This window comes from Buteo buteo, chromosome 12, assembly GCF_964188355.1.
Source record: "Buteo buteo chromosome 12, bButBut1.hap1.1, whole genome shotgun sequence".
In the NCBI taxonomy this organism is placed as follows: domain Eukaryota; kingdom Metazoa; phylum Chordata; class Aves; order Accipitriformes; family Accipitridae; genus Buteo; species Buteo buteo.
Window position 1 is genome coordinate 35,159,601 of NC_134182.1, and position 25,686 is coordinate 35,185,286.

Sequence of the window (25,686 nt, forward strand, 5' to 3'; positions counted from 1 at the left end):
AAGCGAGGCGGTTTGAAGCGCTGACAGGCTGGGGCGTGCTCCGGCGTGCCATGGCGGCCCTTGGCGCCTACCGCTGCATCGAATGCAACAGAGAGGCGGCCGAGCTGTACAGGGACTACCAGCGCGGCGTGCTCCGCATCTCCATCTGCGTGAGTCGGGGCGGCGGGAACGGGGAAAAGCCAGGCGGTGGGCGAGGGAGGCCGGAAGGGAGGGAAGGGGTGTAAATGAGAGGTTGCGACGTCAGCAGGCGGCGGCAACGTGGTGGCGTCCCGCCTGGCCCCGCCCCCTCGGCACGCCCCGCGCGGCGGAAGCTCCGCCCGCTGCCGGCCTCGCGCCTTGGCCCGCGGCGCGCGTGGCCCTGGGTGTTGCCTTCGCCGCACTTCCGGCCGCCATTTCCTCCGGTTCTTTGAGGGTACCTGTGTGGTAGCGCTGTCCCGGTGGGCCTGTGGCGGGCCTGTCGCTGTGCTCCCTGGCTTTTACTCCCTGAAAGGCAGATCCAAGGGCGGCTGCGTGGGTAGACAACTTCAGCACGGCTGGGAAAGTGCTGGATCTAAATGTCAGGTTTTGATTGATGATTATTCAATGTACGTGCGAGGACTGCTGTATTACTTACCCAGCTGCAGTGGTTGTACTTTCCAAAATGGTACCAGCATGTTCTATGCTGTTTACTGCTCTCCCCTCCCACTCTGCCTCTCACAGAGTTCATTCTTTTTCCATGGTGTTTTCATAATGTTAAAATAACTTTATTAGTGTCTCCTGCGTTTTCTTGGAGATTTTGCAGCTGCAGCAAAAAAACATTTATCTTTTAAAGCACTGTTTTCAACTATTTCTAAATCACTGTTTTCAGGTTTTGATACAGTTTATGTAGCCTTGTCACCAGTGGTTAGTTTTGACTTTTTTTTTTTTTTGTAGCGTGTCAAAAAATGGATCACTTGGCACCCTGTATTTCAGGGTGGGGAAAAAAAAACCTTTGGAATGGAGGGATCTGCAAATACATCTTGACTAAGCCTTTGATTTTATACATGATTGTTTCACAACATCCTGTCTGCTCCTTATAAATTTGGGAAACCTTGTGCTTGAAGCAATTGTTGAATATTTTGTAAGGAATTAGTTGTGTATCATTCAAACTTCCTCTGTGGTTGTTTCCCCTAGTTTTGTAGCCCTTAGCATTTTGAGAATGCTGATAGAAGGTGGGTTGATTTACTAACCAGGAAGCTATAAACATAACAGGTGACCAGAAAGCTTTGGATGAAACCTGTGATGAATTCCTTTATGGGTTTATAATTTTGAGTCATTCAAGCATTCCTTAGATCAAAAATAGAGATCATAGGCAACCAGATCGTAGTGGTCTGTGGCTGGTTTATATCTGGGGAAACAGCAGTTAGCTCAGGCTGAAAGATGTATGTGTTAGATCTCAGCTTCTGTTATCAACAACAGGCTGTGAAAACAAGATATGTACAAATTACTGATCATAGTAGAAAAAGCTGATTCACATCTTTCTCTTTTCCCAGCCCAGCAGTCAGTTAAAATGGCTTGTTGCTGTAGAGCATAAACCAGCTGAAAATGTACACAAACATCTCTGCAGACATTCCGAAAACTGGAGAGATCAGCAGTTTTCTTAGGTAAAAGACAAAGTAATAGAGATTGATTTCTGCTGGCTTTAGACATGCACACTGCAAGGAGAAATTGATTTTTAGTTGCGTATTGTGTTAGTATAATGTGTCATGTTTAGTAGTGGTTATGGACTACATCAAATCATTGGTAGTCAAATAGTGTAGTCAAAATTCATCATTGGTACATCATAAAAATGTAAATGGTTTTCTCTGGAGCTCTTTCACGTGGAGCTTCGAACTCGTCTTTGAAGTCAAGGACAAGTTGGATACAAAAGGACAAGTATAAAGCTTATGCCTGCAGCCATATCACATAAGATTTAGCACATGTTGTAAACCCAGGTCATCAATTATGGTTACTAATTTGGCTATGATAATCTCTAAGGCAAACTGGGAGCCAGTAGATGGCATTAAGGCCTCTTAGCATTTAACCATTTGAGGACCGAAGATCCTGGTCTTCCAGAGCTGTGCCATCCCACATAGAATCAAAGACTTAAGTCCCAGTTGCTGTGTTCATCACAAACGCCAAACTCTTACCAAAACAATAAAGAACAGAGTAAAAGAAAGAGCGAAGAATCACATGTTCCTAGCAAATTGGAATTCTGTCCACCTTTCTTCATGCAGGTCCAGATCGGTACCATTTTGCACTTACTCCTACCAGGCTGTTTCCTCTGTCTGTGTTGTGGGTTACCAGGGTTCAGTTTCAGTCTTAGTCCTAGTTGCTCTTATGTGGTGCATGTCATATCATCTCTAAGCCTTTCTCTCCATTTCTGGCCACCCAGGAAGTTCTGAGAGTAGGAGCGGTCCACAGGAGGAACAGGCAATACGAAGCACATCCGTAAAAAACATGTTAGCTAATGGTTTATAAAGTGGAGATGAGAATGTTAGAAGATTGCCAAATCAAAAGATTCCTTCAATTGAACTGATCTGAATTCAGCTTTATGTGCATATGCAGGAAAGCACTGATGTTGTCTCCAGCTACCAAGACCTCATGGTTTCTAATAGGGCAATTCTTGTTTTACTTTTTCCTTTTCATTTGCAAGGATAGTTTTGTGACTGCACTAAACCTGTGCAGGCATTCTACTCCATGCAGGCAATGCTGTGTTCCTGCCAGAGACCTGAAAAGTTGGTCAGCATCATGCTACTGGCAACAAAAAACAGTTAAGTACAGAATGTCATTTGCTACCCTTCACAAACTCTCACGAGCAGTGTTACAATGAGTTTGTCAGTGTTATGAATCATCTTGACCTGAAAATAATGATAGCTTAAAAGTCTTCTCCACTTCAGAAAATACAAAGGTCCCACTTACCAGTGTGAAACATCATTTATACCAGGTATTTATAAAACTTAACAGTGTAGGCCTCTAAAAACTTAGGAAAAGCTGAAGTTATTTAAGAAAAATTGGAAGTCTGAGGTAAGATTAGAAAGTGTGATCACCCAGCCTGAGAACAGTTTTCATCTATCTTTGTGGAATTAGAGCATTGAGTACTGCTACTCCATTGTAGCTTAAGAGAGAAAAAGTGAAAAGTACATAGAAAGATTGTATAGTGATACTCGAAGTGAGGCCAATGGACATTGTCTAGATAATTCTTTTGTTAAAAAGCTTTGGGATGATTGTGTTTCATTCCCATTTTCAAGTAGTACATGAAAATACTGACACATTAAGAAAAAAAAACCAACAACCCAACATTTGTTCTACGTGATGTGTAATATAAAGGGCCCCAGAAAGTTAGGAACAAGCAGAACATTGCCAAGATCGTCACTGTTCTATACTGACCTACAGACCTGCCCTAATCCTAGTTTAAACTTATCCTTGATAAATTAATAAATCTGCATCTAAAAGGTCTTTGCCATTCTTGGGATTTTACTGTCATTCAACACCTTTCAGAACATCATCTTGAGGTTGAAGAATCTAAGTTCTCCCAACAGTCTGTCTAGTTGTACATTTATTTTTAGGATGTGTTTAACCTGATCTGGGCATGATTTTCAGGTTGAAGATTTAAATTTGAATGCCTAAGCAAAATACCATGTGTCTGTATTCTCTTATTAATCTGTTGATGAGAAGAATGGATTTTTTCCAGAGGCAAATACTAAAAGGTTCCATTAGGGAACATCTGTTTCCAGCCCACAATGTTAGAGTACAATTTTGGAAATTCAGCCTAATATTCATGGTGCTGCTTCAGTTTAGTTCCTGCAGCATTTGTTACTGCTCTTAAGATAATTAAAAGTGTCTTTGAGCTCCATATTGTAATTTTAATGTGGGCAAGCATTAAAGACCTCACAAGCGTTACTATCCACTCTGGAAATAAATTTGCAAAGGATACTGCAGAACCTAAAGATAGCTTCTTCTGTCAAACATAGAAGTCCACACAGTACCATAAAACTCAGGATGGAAAGGTCATGTCTTTTGTTAAGAGCTCTGCAAGGTGGCTAACTGCCACAAATTCTTCAAGTTCTGTAACTTTTTTTTCATCTGCTTTGTTTAATCAAGGCCACTTTCAGCAGAAGCCTAGCCCAGACCTCTGGTATTGCGCATTCCTTCTTGCTTGAGATTTGCGTTTAGTGAATGAACCTTTTTCTCATCCTGCATATATTCTGCTGTGGAAGTGCCGTTATGAGAGACAGGTGGACTATTGCTCCTTAAAAAGAACTTAAAGGTACTTAAAAATGGATAATAAAATTCTGAGGAAACTCACCTCCTCAGGGAGACCTGTTCAGTGTGCTTTTTCTTCAGCACGATAACTGGGGGGTGGCGGGAGGTGTGTGGGGGTGTGCAGGCATGTTAGGATTGCCTCCAATGAAGGTGACTTCTGGTGGTCGCTTTGCAACTCATGGGGCTGGTTCTAGTCCTATGCTGTGAACATACTGATGTTTTCCCAATTCCGAACCAGAAGCGATGGTGAAAGTAAGCCTAGGTGGTTCTTTATAGTGATTTTTGTTAATTATTTTGAGATCCTTAAAACATAAATGATCTGTAAATAATACAGCAAATCTTCACTGAATATATTACGAACCAACCATTGACAACAGTAATAAAAAATACTGTTCAGATAGCATTGCCACTATAGCATTAATGCTATAGGGGGAAAAAAACCACATTTGGCTAACCTGGAATAAATTCTGCAGTCAAACTGCAATGAATATAAAAGGATATTAGCAAACTTGACTTATTAAAAAATAGAAGAAAAAACATGTAATTTTTTTTTATTTGGTTTTAAATTACATATATGGTTTTGTGTTTAAAAGTAAAGTTTTAAAGATGTTAATCATTCCAAACCCTAACAAAGGGAAAGAAATTATTCATTACAATATGTAGAGCTCAGTCAGGATCCCCCTTGTGTTTTGTAATAAGAAAGCCAAATTGCCTGAGCAGTGCACACTTCATTTCTCTTTTCTGCAATTAAAAAATAATTGAAAAGCTCTTTTATTGCAGCAAGGCAGAGAGAGTGTAAATGCTTTGAATGCGAAGCATTTATGTGGCAAGGTAAAGAATCTGTCAAGAGTACAAAGATCATCCTGGAAAACAAAGTATGTTATTGTTCTTATTTACATAACTCAAATCTGCAGACCAACTCACTACTGGAAAATGTATCATACAGGAAAAATTATACAATATTTTTAATTTCAGTTTTCTGAAATGGAATGCATCTGAAACTGGGCTGTTTTGTTTTTCAGCTTATTATGACACTTAGCCACATCCCTAATAAAGAACCCATTCCTGAAAGCAGCACAGCTAATTACGTTTTATTGCTTAAGGGTGCAACTGGGATTAAGGGCATTCTCAGAAAATGATGGGTCTGTGTTAGTTTGCCCTATGAACCTATGTAAGTGGACCTATGTGCATGTTGAAGCTATGTAAATGTTGTTAAAATTTGCTGTACATGTAGTCCAGCAAAAGATTGTAGCTTAATTTTGCTAAACTCCAAACCCTGGGGAAAGGAATACTAAAATGAGGCTGTTTTACTGGTGTTTCTAATGACCAGAGATTTGCAAACATATTCCTGGTGTGGTTTTCATGGTATTTTTAGTTCAGGATGAAGCTTGGTAATTCACTTTGTATTTTCATTTTCTGCTGTGTCCTATGGCTTCCTCTTCAAGAACATTTCCCCCTTCCACCACCCACATCCCAAAATACTTTTACTTAAAAATTCAGTTATGTTTTAATGTTGGAGAGAGCACTCTAAAAAAAGTCATGTTCATATACTTTAGGAACTTTGCCCTTCAGTGACAGTAGGTATTTCCTCAAATATTTATACACTGTATTTTATTTGGCATATGTTTGTGAACTGCATGAACAAAGAAGATGTATGTCTTTTGAGTAGTGTTTATAAAAGGCTGATAAACATGCAGTCTGAATTAACATTTCAGTATTTCTTTTGTCTTATTTAACACAACCGAGATGTTAAAACAGATGTTACTTTCCTTAACTGTTTTGGATTGCTTTGATCAGAAAGAATCTGATACACTACACTACAAAGAACATGGTTGTAGTAGCTTTTGAAGATTTCTTTTTTTTCTTAGAGCTGCCTTTGCTCATTTTTTGAAAATATATTTTTTTAAAATAACTAAGCAAATTTCAAAGTTATGAAAGTGGAAGTTTTGGGTTTGTTTTTTTTTTGAAACAACAGACAAGCATAGTCAAATGTTCCTAAATATTTGATTAGTCAAACAATTCCTAAACTAACACCATTTAAATTCATTAGAATATTGAAATAGATTGAACACCCTTTTTTAGGGGAGCACAGTATCTATTGGAATTCTGTGTGTCAGTATCAAACATTCATAATTTTCCTTAAATTTACCAATTTGGAAGAAGATATGTAAATAGAATTTATGGTGTCAAGCTTGACCTTTCTCTTCTGCAACATAATCTGAAAGTACCTTTTAATCAAAGTAATGTCTGTTTTTTCATGGAAAGATACCAGTTATTTCCTGTTTCTGATGTCAATTACGTATTTAAGGAAGAAATTAAAAGCTGGTTAAAAACAGAGAGAAATCCAGTTACTTCTTTCTATCATTTTAGAACTGGTTATGGTAACTGAGGCATTTCTTCAAGAAAGCCCAAAGAAGATTGAAAAAGCTTGGTTTTGTTAAAGATGTGCCGCCTTCAGTCACGCTGAACAGGCCATTGACTACTGCTGTGCAGAACTGCAATTGGGAATGAGACCTGAGCACCAGTTTTGTAGCTCACTCTAAACTGCCTGACTAAAATCTTAAAAGGAAGCGTGTAAGCAGTTCTCTGTAATAGCTGAGCTGCTCATACTGATCTTCTCTGAATGTGTTAGTGATTATTGATGTCCGTACAGTTACATCACTTCAACTAGATAAAGCCATCAAGTTAACCCTAGGTGTGATTAAACTGCATTAACCCTTGCTTGCATTGATTTTGCTGAAGTCAGGCTCTAGTCACAGGTTTCCTTCTTAGGCATTTAAGGCTAGTGTCAGATGTTTTAGCAGTACAGCTGGAAAAAATAACAAAAAAGCCAGATACGGAGAAAATTTCATCTTAGAGGGTCTATTAATTCTGTAATGTTCTCATGGTATAGCAAGTGTCATCTTCATTTTGTCCAGTTAGTCTGTATAGGCAGTGCACATGCAAGTCTTTTGCAGTTAGGTGGTTTGCAGGTGTCACAAGTCACTGAGTTAACTCACGCTGGCTAGGTCACTGGCTGGGTAAGCACAGAAGACTTTTCCTTCACACAGTTAAGACTCAAATAGAAATAAAATATATTAAGAATTAGGGCTCTTGTCTAGCTCTAGAAGACAGGCAGGGGTGTGGGGGTGTGCGTATGTAAAAACATCTGCAGAAGATTTGGTTGTAGCTGCCAGAAGCTATGGAGCAGAAGACCCATTCTTACGGGTAACACCACTATATATGTATTCATTGGTAGCAGTCCCCTTACATTCCTGCAGTAGAATTTCTGTATCATTGGTTTTGCCTGGAGGGTTGGTCTGATATATTTTAATTGTCTAAAATTCATGTCAGCTGTCAGTGAAAATTTTTCAGTACCTCTTAACTGCAAGTTTTTTGATCGGTGTTTGATTGGGACCTTCCACTTGAAAAGATCATTCTTTACTCTTCTTATAAAGATTTTTGACCCTGCTCAAAAAATGTTCTGTTGTAGGGAAATTTGAGAGCATAATAAATCCTGGGGTATGTAGGATATCCTTCATCAAACCTTTATGACGCCCATTGTTTTCAAGAGTAATCTTTTGTATGTGCTTGTCCAGTGCTTGTGTGAATAAGCCTATTAAAAAAAAAAAAAGTTTTCCTGTGCTACATCAACCCAGAGATTTGACATTTGTAAATTACCACCTATAAGAATATCTGTTCATGATTTCACTGTAGAAAGAAATGAAGCAAGACACTGCCTTTAATTATAGTTGCAATTTCTTTTTCACGCTATTAAATCCTGTAGCTGTGGTCTTCTTTTAATTATGTCCTTTCTTCCATCTCGCTTACTTTAATTTTAGACCTATCAAACTGTTGGTTAATTGAGTCAATTTTTGCATTCATTACCTCTAACTTGTGTACTGTCATACACAGTATTTTCTTTTCTAATCCAAATGAGTTTGTTGGGCTTTTTCTTGAGCTGGACCAAGAAACACTGATTAGTGCCAGTGACAGTCCATAGACACTCTGTTCAATTTATGCATTTGTTTGGATGTTTTTCTTGATATGGATGTTGGACTTTTGAGACAATTTGCTAGTTAAATTTTGCATTCTCAAATTCTCCAATAATAATTCTGGTAAATAGCAAGGCCTTTTAACTTTGGACACAAGGAATCCCTATAAAATTGAAAAAAAAATTTTTGTTCTTTCTTGGGAGTTTGTCTGTAGGTGTGTGGTGTCTAATGCTGCATTTTTGACTGTTGCAGCATTTCAGAAAGCTGTGTGCATAGACTTCTCTTCTGGCAGTGCACAGCCGTGCACTCATTAAAATGGAAATAGAGATCGTTTCTATGACTGTTCTACTCTGAGCATGGCAGCTCATGTGAAGGCCCAGGGGAGCGGGATTAGCTGAGGACAGGTTGGAGGAAACAAGTAGCTGAACTGGAGGATCGGCAGGAGGAGAAAGCTGACCTGCAAGCGAGCACCCTCCTGTAAGCGCGTTCGTTTGAGCTGAAGTGGTTGCTGTCATCTGCTGCTGCTGCTCCTCAGCTCTCTGCTAGAAGTTATTTCCCCCTCAGGTCTGCTAGGTGAGCCTTTTGTAAGACTGTTATTTAACCATCCTGTTCACAGCTAGTATAATAGCCTTTTTTTAGCCCTTCTCATTTCTCCAGTCAAGGAGTGGTCACCCATGCAGGTAAGTCAATAAATCTGAAGGGGGTTGGTGACACGCAGTTCCCAGTGGTCAGGGAGAAATAACCTCTCTAGTAGGCACAGCAGGAACCAGTAGATGTATTGGAGAAGTAACGGTCTAGTGTCTTACAACTGTTTAGTAGTAAATTCTGACTCTTTGGCTATATCTGTGTGTGAAAACTACATTACCAGTATCCTGAATATATTGGTGTTTGGTCAATAATGGAAAATCAGTTCAAACATCCGGACAGTTTACCAGTACAGAAGAACAATGCAAGAGCAAAAAATATTTACTGTCTTCTTGAAAGGAAGAAAAAGGTAGAATATGAGGATAAAGCATCTCTGAAAAGAAGGAAGTGATAGAACAAATTAATTTTCTTTCCAAAAAATACCAGAAAAAGCCTAAAATACCCAGTAGATGAGCCATGATCAGTTAACCTTTAACAAGATACTGGTGCATGTCTTGAGTCTTGCAAAGGTAGTTTGCTTTTTTGCATCTGCAGGGCACAAAATGATAACTACATCCTTGCATAGTTTATTATCTGTGTTAATCTGAAGCCTGTAAAAATCAATAATGTATCTTTATGCTTTACAAGGGAAGTCTGTGTGTCAACTGTAGTGTCAAGGGAGGGGAAGCAGTTTTTCTGGATGGATTGAAAACCTATTGAAAATGAAGATTACATTAAGGAAAGACTAGTAAGAATTGAATAGCTGGTTTGGATTTATGCAGTTGTGCTAAGATTAGAGGAACTTTTCATAAACTCTTGCTTTTTTTTCCCCTAATTTTTGTTATTTTGTGACTTTCAGAAATCCTGCCAGAAACCTGTGGACAAATACATTGAGTATGATCCTGTTATCATCTTGATTAATGCTATTTTATGTAAAGCACAAGCATACAGGCACATTCTTTTCAATACAAAGATAAATGTAAGTTGCTATGCCTCCACCCTGTGACTTTTTTTGGTTAAAGATATGTTTAGATTTGGCAAGTTGATTATAACAGTTGTAAAATTTTGGAGACTGTTCTTCTCCTGCTCTTCCACAGGTTCCAGCAAGCTGAACTAGTTATATCATGAACAGAACACATGAAATCTCAAACTACAGCTGTTACTAAGAAAGTTACTGTCTCCACAGTAGTGATGCCACAATATCAGCAAATACAGCAGTCATCTTACACGTTAAAGAGGAGAGAAGGAACTGTGTGGAACTGTTCATGCAGTTTTCTACACCTTCTAATTTGCCTGTCATGTTAATTGATGTTAAAAGGAAGATGTGCTAAACTACATTGGAAGAGAAAGATCTAATTTCAAATTAATTTCCAAATTAAGTTTCTGTTGGAAACAATTCTTTCTGAAATGAGCTGTGGTAGTATAACATACCATATTGACAACACTATGCCAATTAAAACTGTACTAATTTCTCATGAGTTTCTTCCTGAGTAATTAACCATGCCCTCAAAACTATAGCAAAAGATAATGGCTTTCACATGAAGCGTTGTTGATGCAGAGTAACGTGGTCAATTTAGTTGTGCTGGCCAGGCTGGAGTGTAGAGTTGTAGCTTTTCTGACAGAATTCCATCTTTTTACTTTATGAATTGATTTCCCAGGAGAGGGAAGCTAATCTAGAGCAAACTAGGCAAGCATAAGCATATGCTGTGTTGATGTTGATACTTCTTGGCCAGTCCAGTGTTAAGCAATGTAGGTAAACATACTCACCTCATCTTTCAAGCATAAATCTGACTAAAGGATTTTTAATTAATTCAATGCTTCTGGAGACTGGTAATGATGTTTTCCGTGAAGCTTCAGGAAGAACTATTCCATCTGTGGAAATTTCATCTATTCAAATAAATTGAGTTGAATTTTAAACTGGCTTAGCCTGTGCATGTACGTGCAGTTGGCATAACTAGTTACTAATGGCAAAAGTAGAATCCACACACAGAAATTGCATTAGTTCATTTAAATCTGTATAAAATCAGAATTCACCCCACATACACACTGGCTTATAGACTGTTTAATGTGGAAATATGCTAACTATGGGCCCTCACGACATCATTTTTGCAGTCACTTCAAAGGATATTTTTAAGTTTTGTTTGGCTGTATTGCTCCATTTATTTTTGGTGCCTCACCCTTATCTGAACTATTTTTGGTATAACTACACTACCAGTTTCTTCTAATGGAGATTGTCCCAGGGAAAAAGAGAAACAAGGGTATTTAAACTAGTTCATTGAATGGAGTAGTTGCTCTTAAACTGACATTTTTGATAGTATAATTCTACTAGCTACGGCACAATTTTGTTTTGATATTCCTAACTGAAACAGCATTCCCAATTTTAAAAAAGTACAGAGCAGGCTTTAGAAACCACATTTATATACCTTCTTCTGTATGGAACTGTTCATGCAGTTTAGTTTCCTATACCCTCTAATTTGCCTATCATGTTGATTGATGTTAAAAGCATGATGTGCTAATCTAGTGGCTCAACAGAAGCAATTTTCTTATATTTCTAAACAAAAATAATAAACCTACAGAGTTTGTTTGTGTAGAGATGTTGAAATGTATTTTAAATACCAATTTCATACTAACGCTTTAATTTATGCTGATTTAATACTAATGCTTTTATTATTCTTTCATTTACCAGATTCATGGGAAGCTCTGCATATTTTGTTTGCTCTGTGAAGCTTATCTCAGGTGGTTGCAACTACAGGATTCAAGCCAAAATATAGATCCTGATGACTTAATCAGATATGCCAAGGAATGGGATTTTTATAGAATGTTTGGTATAGCTTCTTTAGGTAAGATAGATGATTAGTTCATGTCACTATCTACTCTTTAAGCATTGAATAACTTTATGAGTCTTTCAGCAACCCCATATTCCAAAAATTAATACAGAATGGATGTCATGTCCAACCCAGTATGGTTAAACGATTATACACATACTCTCTAATTTGCCTTCATTTAATGCAAATGCATATTTTGATCCTGATTACAGTTCAGACCAATATGATCAGCATTAGATATCAAAATATTGAAAAGTGGCAGTATTCAGAAATCTTTGTCTGAATCCATTTACATAGTTTGAAGACCAATGTGGAGCTCAGCCTTATTCCATATTTTATGTTGATTTCAAGGTTTATTATTCATTAAGGTGATACAACATTAAGGATGATCCTTACAGAAGTAAACAATAATTGGGAAAAGCTGTATCTGTTGGTTTGTATTTTTTTTAATGAATACACAAAAATACAGAGCAGTGTCATTACTGGTAACGAGTAAATACATTTGAAGGCAAGGGAGGGTTTTTGTTTTATTTTGGTTAATACTTTTATTCTCATACATTTTCTGTTGATAGTGTTTAAATCAAGCCTGCAGACTAAAACTAGCATTTCCCTTAGACATTCTGAGTTTAACTTAAGTCATTTGTTGTCTAATGTTGCTCGAAGTAGGTTTTCATAACATGTCAGCAAAAATATTGGAACTCATTCTTCAGTAGTAATTCATCTATTACAGTTGTCATGAGAGTTGCTTTGACATCTGCATTAATTCCAGGAATAAGGTGTCAAAAAAAGTCTAATATCTCAATGATATTTTCACTGTAGTGTTCTTTCTCATGCTGGATGGAAAGGGTTCCTTGCTGGTGACCTTTTCAAAGAAGACAAGTATTGATTCTGTTTTACAGGCTAACAGACAGCTGGAAAAAACCTCTCCTTTTGTTAAAAAGGAAAGGTAAAGAGGTTCTTATGCTAAACTTCCTGTGCTGTATGGTGTCAGAAATTACAAGTATGACAATCCTACAGATAGAATTCTGTGATAGAATTATTCTGAATGTCATGATACTGAATTAGTTTAAGTAAGTAATAGTAATATTTGCCTATTAAAATGAACACAGGAGACGGAGGACATGTTCATATTTGTGTCTGTCTTTTAAATAGCAGTGACTCAGTTGCATTTGGGACATGTCATTTCACTGAAATTCATCCAAAAAAGGACTTGATTTTGGCGCTTCATTCTCTCTTTCCAACTCCTCTTATTTCCTCTTAGAACAAACTTCATTTTTGGTTGGCATTTTTATTACCTTATGGTGGATGAGACCTAAAATGCTGAAAACAAAGTCTGACTTCATTTTACTTCTCAAAGCACTGCTGTTGTCCAGCTATGGAAAGCTTTTGCTAATTCCAGCTGTTATTTGGGAACATGACTACACACCTGTGTGCCTTGCATTTATAAAAGTGTTTGTCTTGATATCAAACTCTCAGGCAATTAGAGGTATGTTTTTGCTTTTTTTATTACTACTTTATTTGTACAGAGTGTGTGTGAGAGAATGCAGCTGTTACAGAAGTTATTATTATTGTTGTTGTTACATTTTTTAATCGGTATCAGATATGAAATAGCTCTAGCTTGAAACTGTGTTATTTAGACTTTAATAGAAAGTGAATGAAACAAAACACTTCATTAAAAAAAGAAGCAGCACCTCTTATCTCACCATCATCTCTGTATATGCTGTATTATATCCATCAGATCCATCAGTTAGAATTTTAGACAACTCATCATGGGTCATTGAAACATAAAATAGAATTCTTTGTGTCTCTGGAAAATGAAAATTTCATGGTAATTTTATGCATGGCTTTGGAATGCAGACTTTTAACAGATTTGTGTGATTTCTTATACATACAAACTAATATGAATTCTCACATGGTTTCTATGATCTTCTTAAATGGTAAGTGATAATTTTGTTCTGTTTTCTTGTGCAGTTACATTGAACTTGAACCGACTGCTCCCTTGGTTGGCCATCTTCTTTGGATTAATTTTGGAAAATGGTGTGGTGTGCTCGTTCCAGAAAATGGGATGGGATATTTGAAACGTCAGCCCAGATCTGAAGAAATACCAACAACATGACGATCATTTTCTGAGAATGATCTCTGCCAGCAGGCTCCAAAGACACTATTTTCATAGTGATAAAGAAGGTGATAGCTAACAAAAACTTGCATTAGTGGTGAGCGTAGACAGCTCTAGGAAGAGTTAAAATGAGAAACTTCAGAAATTTGGCTATTTAATGTGGTGAGCCATAAAACTTCAGCCTTAGCTTGTTTATTTTCCCATTAAAAATATGAATGTGTCACTATCCTAATAAGCTTTATAAATCTGGCTGCATAGCTATGGCTGTAACAAAAAAGGTACACTAAAAAAATTCAGCAGTGCTACCAATCACTGCATTTTGGCAGGAAGAGGAGGATGAATTGTTCCCTTAAGAGGAAGATATAAAAAAAAAATGTAAAAGCCAAAATTGATATTTCTGCAAAAACAGATTTTCAAAGAGAGAAGTGAACATGTGCAAACAGTTTATTAGAGAAAAGATAAGTATTGCAGAGTAAAACTACAATGGGAAAACTAAGTTGCATGCTCTGGAATGTTTATGTAACAATCCAAAACAATAAAATATCTAGTTCTAGAGTAATCTCTAGGAACTATAGTTTTAACTAGCTTGAAATTTTATGTGATCTCATAAATCCTACTGCTTTATTCTGAAAGCTGAAAAGAGAGTGGGAGGACTCTGATCCCCAGCATACACAGTTGTTTGGGATACCGCTTCTTCTGCATTTAATGTTAAGCCACATCCCCCACACCCAGCCCTCATCTGGCAGCAGGTTTAGTGGAAGCAAAAAGTGAAGTATGAGGCTGCTCAGCAATACAGTAGTACTTGTTAAAAAAAAAAAAACAAAACCAAACAACCCACAACCACATGTTTAGGCCTAAATTAGTGATGGAACATTTATAGAAGTTCTGTACCTTTTTCCCCAGCAGGCAAAGAGAGGGCTAGATGGGCCACAAAGAAACTTGCAGAATTGGTTTCTGCAGACAGTAATTGGGACACGAACCTACTTCTTTTGTGCAGACCAGTTTCCTTTACGTTCCATCCAACGTTTAATTCTCCTGCTTCAGTTCTGGAAGGCTCTACTATCTATAGGTACTACTGCCATTCTTCATTTTCCTCAGATGCCATCTCCTATCCATGTTTTGCAAAATGCATCAAATAACATTTTGTAACATCTTCAATTCCAAACAGGCTTAGAGTAAGTCTAGCTTATGACCACAGAAGACATCAGACATGTTTGTCTGATGCAACTGCCCATGCCACGGTAAGTTACTTGGGTCAGAAAAGCAAATGGTTGCTGATTCTGGCTGACACCACTCATGTGCCATTTGTGTTACACTTTACACGAGCATGTAGCAAAGGCGAAAAAAACCAAATTGCAACCTCTTTAAGTACATGAGACAGTTTAACACTGCAACTGCTCCAGCAAGCACATAGTTGTGAAGGTATATGAGGGATCCACCTTGCTACTGGTGTGAATCAGTGACCAGACAATTGAGTGTAGGTGTGTAGTTGCTCACGGGCTGAGCAGCAGCCTTGGCAACACAGTACCTAGAACATGCTTTGCTTTACATAATTAGATTTGGGGAGATACTCCGCCCCCAAAAGCTTTTTTAAAAACAGTATGTTGCCAAAGGTGCTTTGAGTAGTGCTCATCTTCCTCCTACAAGACCAGCACACAGCGTTGCAACAGAGACTGCAGGTTGAGAAGGTGCAAAGGGAAAGAGCAGTAGATCTTTTAGAAAAGCTTCAGGGAAGCTGGTCTGGCCTGCTTTTATTTTCTTCCTGTCACCACTGTCACTGATTTCAGTCTAAAGGCTGAGTGGAGTACATTTAAATGTGACTATCGCAAGGGGAAGATTTTGCATTACATGTAATGTAAATATTACCTAGTCAGCAGGAAAACCATGAATATAATGTATATAAATTTTGCTTTGGGACAGTTTTCTTAAAGTTTAATTTGAATTTAAAATAATTGATCTCAGGACATTGTGTGAGTTTTATTCAGAAGATCTAGAACGGACATGAACACATTCTAAAAGAAGAAATGTTTATCTATTGTGTCATATATGCCAATAACATATCAGTTATGCACTCTGTAATGCTACAAGGAGCCACCACTGTCCTTATGCAACTTTGAGGATGGAGGAGAAAATCAAGAGCTACAGAGCTGTGGAATGAAAACAGGTGTTGTACAGGTTTTCAGTCTTCAGAAGCATTGTTATTGTCTAGTAGTGTAGGACATTCTGCCTTGTGTGGTTTTATGGCTATTCATTTACCAGAACTAACATGACAAATACACCAATATTTTGTAATGTAGGGGGAGCTTAAGGATGCCCAGGGCCGGGGGCCGGGGCAGGTGTATGTGCATTTTTTATGCCTTTGGAAAAGGGTTCCCTATGGTGCTTCAGAGAGAACTGAGACTATTTTAAGGTCCTGACTGTTTAAAACAGTCGTCTCTCTCTCACTTATATTCCTTTTTGTCTTTTGAGCAACTCTTCCTTCATAAACTATTTGTAATGAAATAGTCATCTGTGCTGGAAGATGTATGACAAATAGCCTGCCCTTTCTGTATATCTTCAGTTCCTTCATTAACTTATGGGAAAGGATTTACTTAGGTTAAAAATATAACAGCCTGCAAATGAAGTCACGTAAACTCTTCGAGTTTTGCTTGGAATCAAAAGAGATATCATGGCATATGGAGCAAATTCCAGAATTCTGTCAGATGAAATGCACAGAAGAACCACTGATGTTATTCAGACTTGGGTTGAGCAATGGTTTAGTGATTGCCTAGTGGGAGCTGGGAACTTTAACTGGGTCCATAGGTCAGGTAACAAGTATTTAGAAATTATTCTGTACAAAATTGGAGAATTAGAGTATAAGCTAGGAAGGGTTAAAAGAGAATGTAGGTGTCAGGCAGACTTCTACAAAAATAAGAGTTGAGAAGACTATAAAAACTAGGGGTAAAATCTCAAAAAAAATTAGTATGTAAGAAAAGATGCAGTATAGATGAGTATGAGTGTATGATTAAGCAAATATATGAACGTCCTACTCCTAGGTTTTCAAAGGATGAATATGAAGAATATTATTTATTGTAGACATTTTTCTAATAGTCTAAGTGATAACATGAAATGGCAAAGGATGTCTTCCGAACAGTAAAGTCTGTGGGTTTCCCTGGAAAAGTTACTGATAACCTCATTACTTAAGTGGTTTGCACTTCATCCTTGAAAATACACTTTTATAAGCAGAATTACCAGTTGTACAGAGATAGAATTAGTCACTGTGCATAGGAAGAGCTGTGCAACAGCAGAGCTTCTCCCTTCATTCTGCAATAGTGTGTGTTGCATTAGGTTTTGCTGGTGGAGGCAAGGGCTACTACCCTTGTGACCTCGTGCAAGTACAGACAAGCGAGTCCTTTCTTCCACGACAAGTCATATCTCAGGCATATAAACTGCCATTTGTTAGCCCAGTCTTCACCGAACTGAAAGTAAAATAGGACATCTGCACTGGAAAACTATTAGCAGCTGATTTCTCATAAAACAAGAAAGCCATTGTTTTTCAGGAGCTTGCATGCTTTTGCAATCCATCAGCTCTCCCCCAGCTGGGTCGTGTTAAGCACCACAGTGCCATCTGGAGTTGAAAAGCAAAGCACTATTGTTTCCAAAACTGGAAGGATCTAAAAGCACTAGAAAGACATATTCTTTGATTAATTTTTGTTTTGTAAAGTCACAAATTCAAGCTTTGAAAATTAACATTCATTTTCAGTTTGGAGAAATGTTAGCATGAAGTTAGTGAAAAACAGGTCACAAAATACTTGTTTTGGTGACTTGATATCAAGGCCAATTCATCAATATATGCACCATGAAAGCTATAAAATGCAAATTATTTTAGCATGGCATCTCTTCAAGATGTAAACAGTCCTGCAAACGGATTATTCTGAGTAGCCTCGCTGAGATCAGAGAAAATTCTTGTGGCAAAAGACATAGTGAATGCATTCCTCCACTGCTAAAATTCAATAGGAATTTTGTTGCTGAATTGATTTGAAACCCAGTTTACTGCAGTTAGAATTTGCAGGAAGCTGCACATAACAGGACTCCCTGTTTTCTCTCCTGCCTCTTATAATGCTGTTCTGACCTTCTTAGTCTTTCCAATAATGCTTACTATATTACTGAGGTGGCTAGAAAGAAGATCTGAACTGAGGAGCTTTGTAAAATCTTTTCCCTGAATTTATAAAGCTCTTTTGAGCCTTGTCTAGATAAACGGCAGGTCTGCAAAGCATTTAGAAAATACTGGCAATGATGTTTTAATTGCTGTTCGTTAGGATAATAGATACTGTGGGGTTTTTTTCCTGGGTAAAAATGTGGTTTAAATTCTTTTACATAGTAGCATAAGAGTGTGAACTCATACAGTTTGTACATGTGCTGGCTGCCGCAGAAATAAATCCAGATGACCCCCATAATTTCTTATACTCTCTAACCATAATTCTGAGTACATTTTTAGGCAAAAGAACTGTTGTCCATAAGCTGCACAGAACTGCCTGCCATAGCTACTTGAGCAGAGGAGTGGGGACCTGAATTAAGACCTGAATCCTAATCCTGGCTGTAAGGCTGACTAGTGCTGTGACCTTGAGCAAGTCATATATGTGGCTCTAGAAAATGGTTGTACCTCCACCATTACAGGATTTGGGGGAGGATTAATTTGTTCATGTCTGCTTAAAAAGTTGAAAAGTATTAAGTCCTCTCAGCTGCAGGTTGTTGGGAGTTGGTCAACACCATGAATGTCAGATGTTGAAACACATGCCAGGACCCAGAGAGTGTGAATATAGAAGGTGACACGTTTAAAGTCTTCATTATGTTATGGGAAGCTTTAATTCTGGCCCTTGCTGGCATACAGTTCTATAACAAACATATCTGAAGACTTTTAGGAGTATATACAGCAAATTGTGAATCCCTTATTGTGAATTTTAAGTTACTCCAGTTGCTGTGTACCAGAATAAATCTGAAATTAGTTAAAAAACTTGGAGGGGAGGGAGTTGGCACATATTAACTGATCTTACTTTCAGCTATCTGAAAGGAAAATTAAGGTATCTTATTTGACAGTTTGAGGCTTTGAGGTAAAAAGTCTTGCATAAAAATTGGTTTTTTAAAAAACATTACAAACCATTGATATCTTTTCAGTAAATGAATCCACTAACACTGCACAAATTTAAACAAGAAAACAAAGTCTCAACAACACGGAAGTGCTTCTACTCACCTTGCACTCTCTTCTCAGAACTGCTAATTCACTCTGTAAGCGTCTGTGGATGTTACCTTTATAGTGATTCCCTGCCACACATGTTGTAACCCATCCGATGCTGTCATACATGCATCACTCCTAAACTTTGATCCCTTCTTTGGTCTCACTTCACTTCCAGTATAAAGCTTTGGTTCTAACCTTCAAAGCCACTGATGTATCATGGGTTGGCTACAGCAGAGATAGCATCTCTTTCTCGCAGTAGGACTACAGCGTTCTTTTGATCACCAGAAATCAAAAGCTAAGAAAAGTGCAATAATAACTAGGAAGAAAACATTCTCCATCGAGAGCATCCACTGCATAATAAAGTGCCACATACCAGCACCAGAAAAAATGGCTTGAACTTTGCAGGACAGGGAGCAAAAGTGAATGCATCACTTTGAGCATACTGCTTATCAATTTTTTAAACAACAGGAATCTCTGTTTCCCTGTGAGGACATTTCTCCTACTTAATAGTGTGGAAATGGCAAGTGGGTTGCACAGCAAGGAAAACACAATCCATCTCTTACTCATTCCATCCTGGGAGAGAGCAAAATGAAAATAAGACAGTGCTGATTAGTGAAGAATTTTTTCAGCAAGGGTGGACAGATTATTCAAAACCTTTCCTTTGGAAAAGCAAATTAACTTTGCTGTCCATGAACACAATGGTAGCTATTTGTTTCTTTACATAACCACATGACAAGACTTAGTTTGTATTAAAACTCACGTCTTTTCCAACTTTATTTTATCCTTCTTTCATTTTAAGTGGATTTTTCCTTAAAAACTTTCCTGCTCAATTGAATTGTTCAATTTATCTAAATGATGTGTGTGTGTGTAGATGGGGAGAGAGGGAAGGTCAGTCCTATTCTTACAGCCCCTGCATTTTGTGCCTTATCTATGTATGAGATTGTGTGGCTTCTGACCATATAAAGGCCCTGCGCTGAAAGAAAAGGCCACCTGGGAGAAAGGCACCTTATCCCCACAATAGTTTTGACTATTGTGCAACAGGACAGATTGTATCAGTTTCCAAAAAAAAAAAAGTCACGTACCTGATAAAACAGCATCAGAACATGTACAGATCATGTCTCCCTTCCCTCACTGTTACTCATCTGCTTTCATTAAAAAAACCGCCAGCCTGGTGATGCTAATCTAATTCAGCTGCGGGAGCGCTTTGACAGAAAGTTCAGCAAGGTGTTTTTAATCCTCTACAACACCTTCTGCTAGAGGACGGCAGAAGAGGAACCCCTCACGTGCAGATCCTTCCTCGCTGTAACGGTGGGGCGGAAGGTGCCATCTGCCATTTCATGGCATTATATGGGAAAGTGCTGGCTCCTCTAAACTCCCAGCAGCTGCTCCCGAGGGCTCAGCTCTTTGTCCTGCCTGAGCTGACAGCTGCCCCTGCCACTGCTGATGGGAAGAATTTTATTATTTTTTTTTTCACAGAATCAGATGGGGCTAGAAGTGAACTCAGAAGTCATCTGGTCCTTCGGCCCTCAGGGTGGATGGGTACTCTTGACAGATGTTCTCACTGGCAGAGTGAGATCCAGGCTCTGAGACACTAAAGCTAAGCCTCCTTTCCTAAATTAGGAGACCTGTCAGCTCTTACTGCTTGCAGTGGCTGTTCGATGCCCAGCTGCTTTTCAACTGTGACCATTTATTCAAGCAATACAATTTTGTGAAAATACAAGATTTTATCTGAGGAACCCGTTGTGAAGATGGTGGCTTGATCTTTTAGTAAGTTTGTGTTCTCTACTTTTATTCTCCAGGTTGCACGCTTCCAATTCCCTGCTACCCCCTGCAACAGCCTTGCTAAGCCAGCAACATGAAAATCCATCAGACGGATTCTTTTGCTGTCAGACTGTAAAGCATTTAAGACTTATAAATAAATAAGGCAGCCTGTACCTCTTCAGATCTACTACAAGCTCCGCGTAAGGACTTACACACAGGGTTACACACAGTTAAGTTGAAACAAAAATATGATCATTGCCTACAAGTGAAAGCATTTAATTCAGAGAATGGGAGAATAGGCATGGTGAATTGAGATCCCTCTTCCTGGAGGATAAACGCATCTGTACAAACTCCCTGCTAATTTGCAAAAGAAATTGTAGTGTAAATTTCCATAGTCGGCACACTTTTAAGCAGACGCTCTTACAAATTAATGTCTGCAGTAATAGTGAGATATGCTTGGCTTCTCTAATACTGATTGACGTATTCTGTCCGTACACACCTGCATTTGAAAGCATAGAAAAGATTTTTATTCTCTGTGAGAAGAAGTGACATTGAAAGCAGAGAACAGTGCTACATTTGCAACAGAAACAGAAAGGACTTTCTGAATGACTGGCTAGTGATAAGTGGCATAGAGGAAAAAAGTCCCATTGTGTAACCACATAAAGCACTGGAGACAAGACAAATCTATTTACATATGAAAACTCGGACCTCAAGCAAATCCTACGGAAAAGGACATGAGACAGGATAAATACATAAAACAGAATTCCTTCTTCCCCACCGCAAATTTCTACCTCTCTCATCATTAAATTTTAATCCTTTATGCAAGCGCAACGACTGTGCTGTGACAGTCCCCAAAATACACTAGACCTTTGTTCATAAATGTCTTTCCTCTTCTAAAAATGCACACAGAGAAAGGTATAAGTTATATAGGAATAGGTGCTAAATACTCAATTTCTCTCTACAGGTTATATTCTATGATGCAAGGTATTTAAGGAAATGCTTCTCCAATGTGAGCAACATGACTAAGTATCAGTCAGAAAGAACAAGGATAATTCAAAGATACAAGCCAAGATTGTTATTATTTGTACAATAGTAAACAGAAGAAAAAGGAATATTGAGACTCTTAGAGAGAATATAGACATGCTGTGTTCATACAGGATAAAAACAAAACGGTAACAGGACTTTGATATTCTAGTGCTATGAGAAATTAATTCTCACTCTGATTTGATGTATTATTTTTCTTTCAGCTGATTCTGATAAAATGTTCATCCTTATACCAAACAACTATTTTAATATTTCAGTAGTTTACCTTTTGTGTAATGTAGCATATAAAAAATAATTTTATTCCATGATAGGAACTGCCTATGATGTTACTTAGTAGTAATGGAAAAAGTTAGAAATGTGGTCCTGTTCAAGCTTGTACTTTACCTGTTCAAAACTTTGCATCGCTCCTTGTTAATTCACCTCTGCATGCCCTGCTTGAACTTTCCAATATCTTAAGCAACCCTAACAAAATTGTAGGCTGTGACAGCTTTCAATACAAATAATTAGTGCTACAGGTTTTTGTTAAATTCCAGATTCAGTTAAACTGAAGACATTGTAAAGGGTTGAGTTGGGAGGAAAAATAACTAAATGTACTGTCCCTATCATCCAGGTGCTTTTATAACTGAAGTAATGACCTTATGATGTTGCCTTTTTGTAAGTGATTTAAAAGGTTCTGCTGTTTGACCAGTCAGAAGGGTTTAAGCAAGAGCTGGTAGGGCTCAGACAGGCAGCTTTATTGTTTGTGACAGTGCCTGGTATCCTGAGCCAAAATGAGCTCTCAAACTCTTACTCGTGCATCTGGCCAGATAATCACAGGGACGTTTCTGACCCGTGGAAGAAATGCTTGTGATTTCTGAAAGAGAATAGCACTACAGGAAGGATTGGACTACTTCTGCTAACATGAATTTAAGGCAGTGGTTTGACACAGGTTTCAACCCTCTATGCACTAACAATTCTAAACAGCCTGGTTCAGTCACATTTTTTTTAAATTCTAATAATCCACGATTTGCATGGGATTTCTCCTCTCATTTGAAATTGAGGAATTCTCAAAGATTACATTCTCTTGAAGACATTATCTTAATAATGTCTTAGAATGAATGCATTTAAAACCCATGGCAAAAGTTCAGTGCAGAGTTGGAATAGTCACAAGCATGAGTATTTCAATAGCAAATGGGTTTGTCTCTTTAAATTGCATACCAACCTTATCTGAAAAATGTAAATTCTACTGCTAAAAAGCACATTCCTCTGAAATCAGATGTGGGGTTCATTACTCAGGGCTGGTTGTTTCCACATTCATCTAATGACTTTTCCTGAACAGAAAGTCTGAAAGGGAGCCAAAAAAGCAAGGCAAACAGACTTCTGTAGTGAATATTCATCCCCTCCAAAGTTCCTCTGTCATTTAAAAACAAATGGCCAAACTCACTGCTGGTCATCTGGAATAAGAACTCCCTCCGAATCCTACTGCTTCCTTACAAGGCATAATTGCCGCGCAAGCTGCAGGCACCAGTCCAGCCCACATCGAGCCTCACCTAAGGTTTAATCCATCACATCTGTCCTGGAGCACATCTGGGTTCTGTGGGGCCTCCGCTGCTCTTCCTCAGACAACCTCAGCTCAGGAGAGTTTGTCCCCGTGTCCGCACAGTTCCCCCAGGTTCTTTGAGCCGGGGCAGAAGCTAGTCCTCGCAGCAGACCCTGGACATTCGCAAAGCTAGCTGTGGAGTTGGAGTTGCCAGGATCATAGAACAGCCAGTTAGGAAGCTTTAGCATGTAGTTTAGGAGCTTTGAAACTGCCAGAAAATGTTAAAATCAATATAAGATGACTCTGCAAATACAACAGAGCTTTTAAGTAGTTTGCTAAGAAAACAAACAAGCTATTTCCTTGGGTCATGCAGCATTGTCTAGAGTTAAATTTAGGAGCTTCAAATAAAGCAAAGATAACAATGGATGGAAAAATGTACTTCTGAGGAGTTGTTTTCTGAGAAAATGCATGTAGCATATGAAAAGGAATACGAAGCTCAAACTGCTGTGGTAATGTATCCTCTACAGGCAGATATCATAAAAACAGGAGTAAATTCTTTCGAAGTGGCTGAAGGACACAAAACTGCATGTTGGAGAAGAAAAGACCTGTTGATAGGGTTCCCTTTGGCATGTACCCGATTAATCCTCCCATTTCACATTCCTCCGCAGTGGTCAGCTGAGCGACAGAGTGGGGGAATTAGTTCCCCTTGCCCTCAGAGCAACCTAATTCCTCAAGCAAGATGAATGGCTTTAGCTAGGCAGCAAGGCAAACAACAACAAAAAAAGTGTTCTTTCCAGTTAAGCAAAACTGTGTACCTGCAACAAATGACTGTAACATTAAAAATACATGACAAGTAGCATATACCCAGACTCTAAAACAGGTTGGAAAAGGACATTAAAAATCCCCCAAGCTGTCAGCAGCAGAACTAATGAAACATGGGATCTTAAACAACTTCTGTCCTAGGACCTCAGCATCTCCTTCCAAACTGCATGAAGCTCCATCCTCAGAAACTGTGACATCCCTCACCGCAACACTCACCCCTTCCAGCATCCCATTTAGTCTCAAAGGCAACACCTGGGGTCTTCCCTGGGACCCTCGCTGTATCCCCAGTTTTCATCCTCACTCACTAGAAGATGTGCTGAAGACCCTCCACCTCCTTCCCACACCACCCACTGGCACCCAGCACCATGGAAAATACAGCACATGCCCTGGCTGCTGCAGAGCTGCCAGCAGCCGGGTCACCCCCCGGCTTTTGCTGTCTGGATGCTGGGTGCCCAAACAGAAATTAAAATCTGAGTTTTACCTGTCATCCTGTCTGTGGAAGCAGCAGAAAGTCTCTCCCCTCCTCCAGCTGCTAATTTTCACAAGGTTTGTAAACACAGAGCAACTTTCCAACTTCTATCCTATCAGACATGGTTTATAGCAAACAGACTGACAGAACATGCATGGACAGAGTCATTGCATAAGCTTTGTTTCCTTAGGAACTTGACTAAATATGAGGCAAAACCTTAGATTTGTAAAGAGGTACTAAGTGGATCAACTTTCATATAGAGATGCTGGGGGCTTTGCTACTGTCTTCGTTGCATTTAAGATTTTGCAGACTGTATTATTTACAAGAAAATGTAAATATAATTTAAAAAAAATTATTTTAGAGGGTCATGCAAAATTATTTGGTTACTTATGATTAGGAACTAAATCAATTACAAATACTGTAATAATAGTAATTTTTGCCTAATCCTTCCCTTAGTCTTCCAGTTTCACATGACTACACTGAATTTTGTATTAAAAACTCAACTTTAGTGAGCATCCAAGTCCAAGCTACCCATAAACAGTGCGATTTTGCCCTACCTTTACTGGAAGACTCTTTCTTTGAAGCAACACTGATCTTTTTTACATGTTATTCAAATGACTGCCTACTGCCTTTCACTGCGTTACAAAGTATTACCTTTGAAAACATTTGTAGTGTGTATTTGAATGCCTCTTATATCTTAGTATAGACACCATGCAGCTCTTCCACAGTCTTGGAAATACAAGAGACCAAGCAGCAGTTCTGATTTCAGGAAAAAGATCCCTGCTTCCATGTCCCTCCACACTAAAATCAATAGGGCTGACAGTGAATTCACCAGGAGCTGAAGCTGAACGTAAATGCTCATCTGTTGTAGGTGCCAGGGCATCAGCCACCCATTTTTTTTATGACACCCACTTTCTCCAGAGTGCAGCACCTCTTCCAGACTCCTCTCTTTTTGTAGACTAAGAACATTTCCAAGGGACTAGACTGTAATAGAATTATGATCGTATGACTCTTGCAGTTGTCATAGCAATAAAATGAGGGTGGTATGTTGTTA

General features: G+C 38.5%; 1 protein-coding gene across 4 annotated transcripts; it reads left to right on the forward strand.

Moving 5' to 3' along the window:
- On the forward strand, nucleotides 1–23,895 carry ARV1 (ARV1 fatty acid homeostasis modulator). 4 transcript variants are annotated; one of them, XM_075043318.1, is made up of 7 exons: nucleotides 1–149; nucleotides 9,721–9,840; nucleotides 11,548–11,701; nucleotides 12,948–13,172; nucleotides 13,658–14,871; nucleotides 14,971–15,043; nucleotides 20,817–23,895. In XM_075043318.1, the coding sequence occupies exons 1-5, from the start codon at nucleotides 51–53 to the stop codon at nucleotides 13,762–13,764; spliced, it is 705 nt and encodes a 234-aa protein (XP_074899419.1). In that variant the 5' UTR covers nucleotides 1–50; the 3' UTR covers nucleotides 13,765–14,871; nucleotides 14,971–15,043; nucleotides 20,817–23,895. The 4 variants fall into 4 exon arrangements, with proteins under 4 accessions (XP_074899419.1, XP_074899417.1, XP_074899418.1 ...); XM_075043316.1 differs by having other exon boundaries at nucleotides 13,658–20,784; nucleotides 21,743–23,895; XM_075043317.1 differs by having other exon boundaries at nucleotides 13,658–15,043.
- Nucleotides 23,896–25,686: the final 1,791 nt, after the last annotated feature.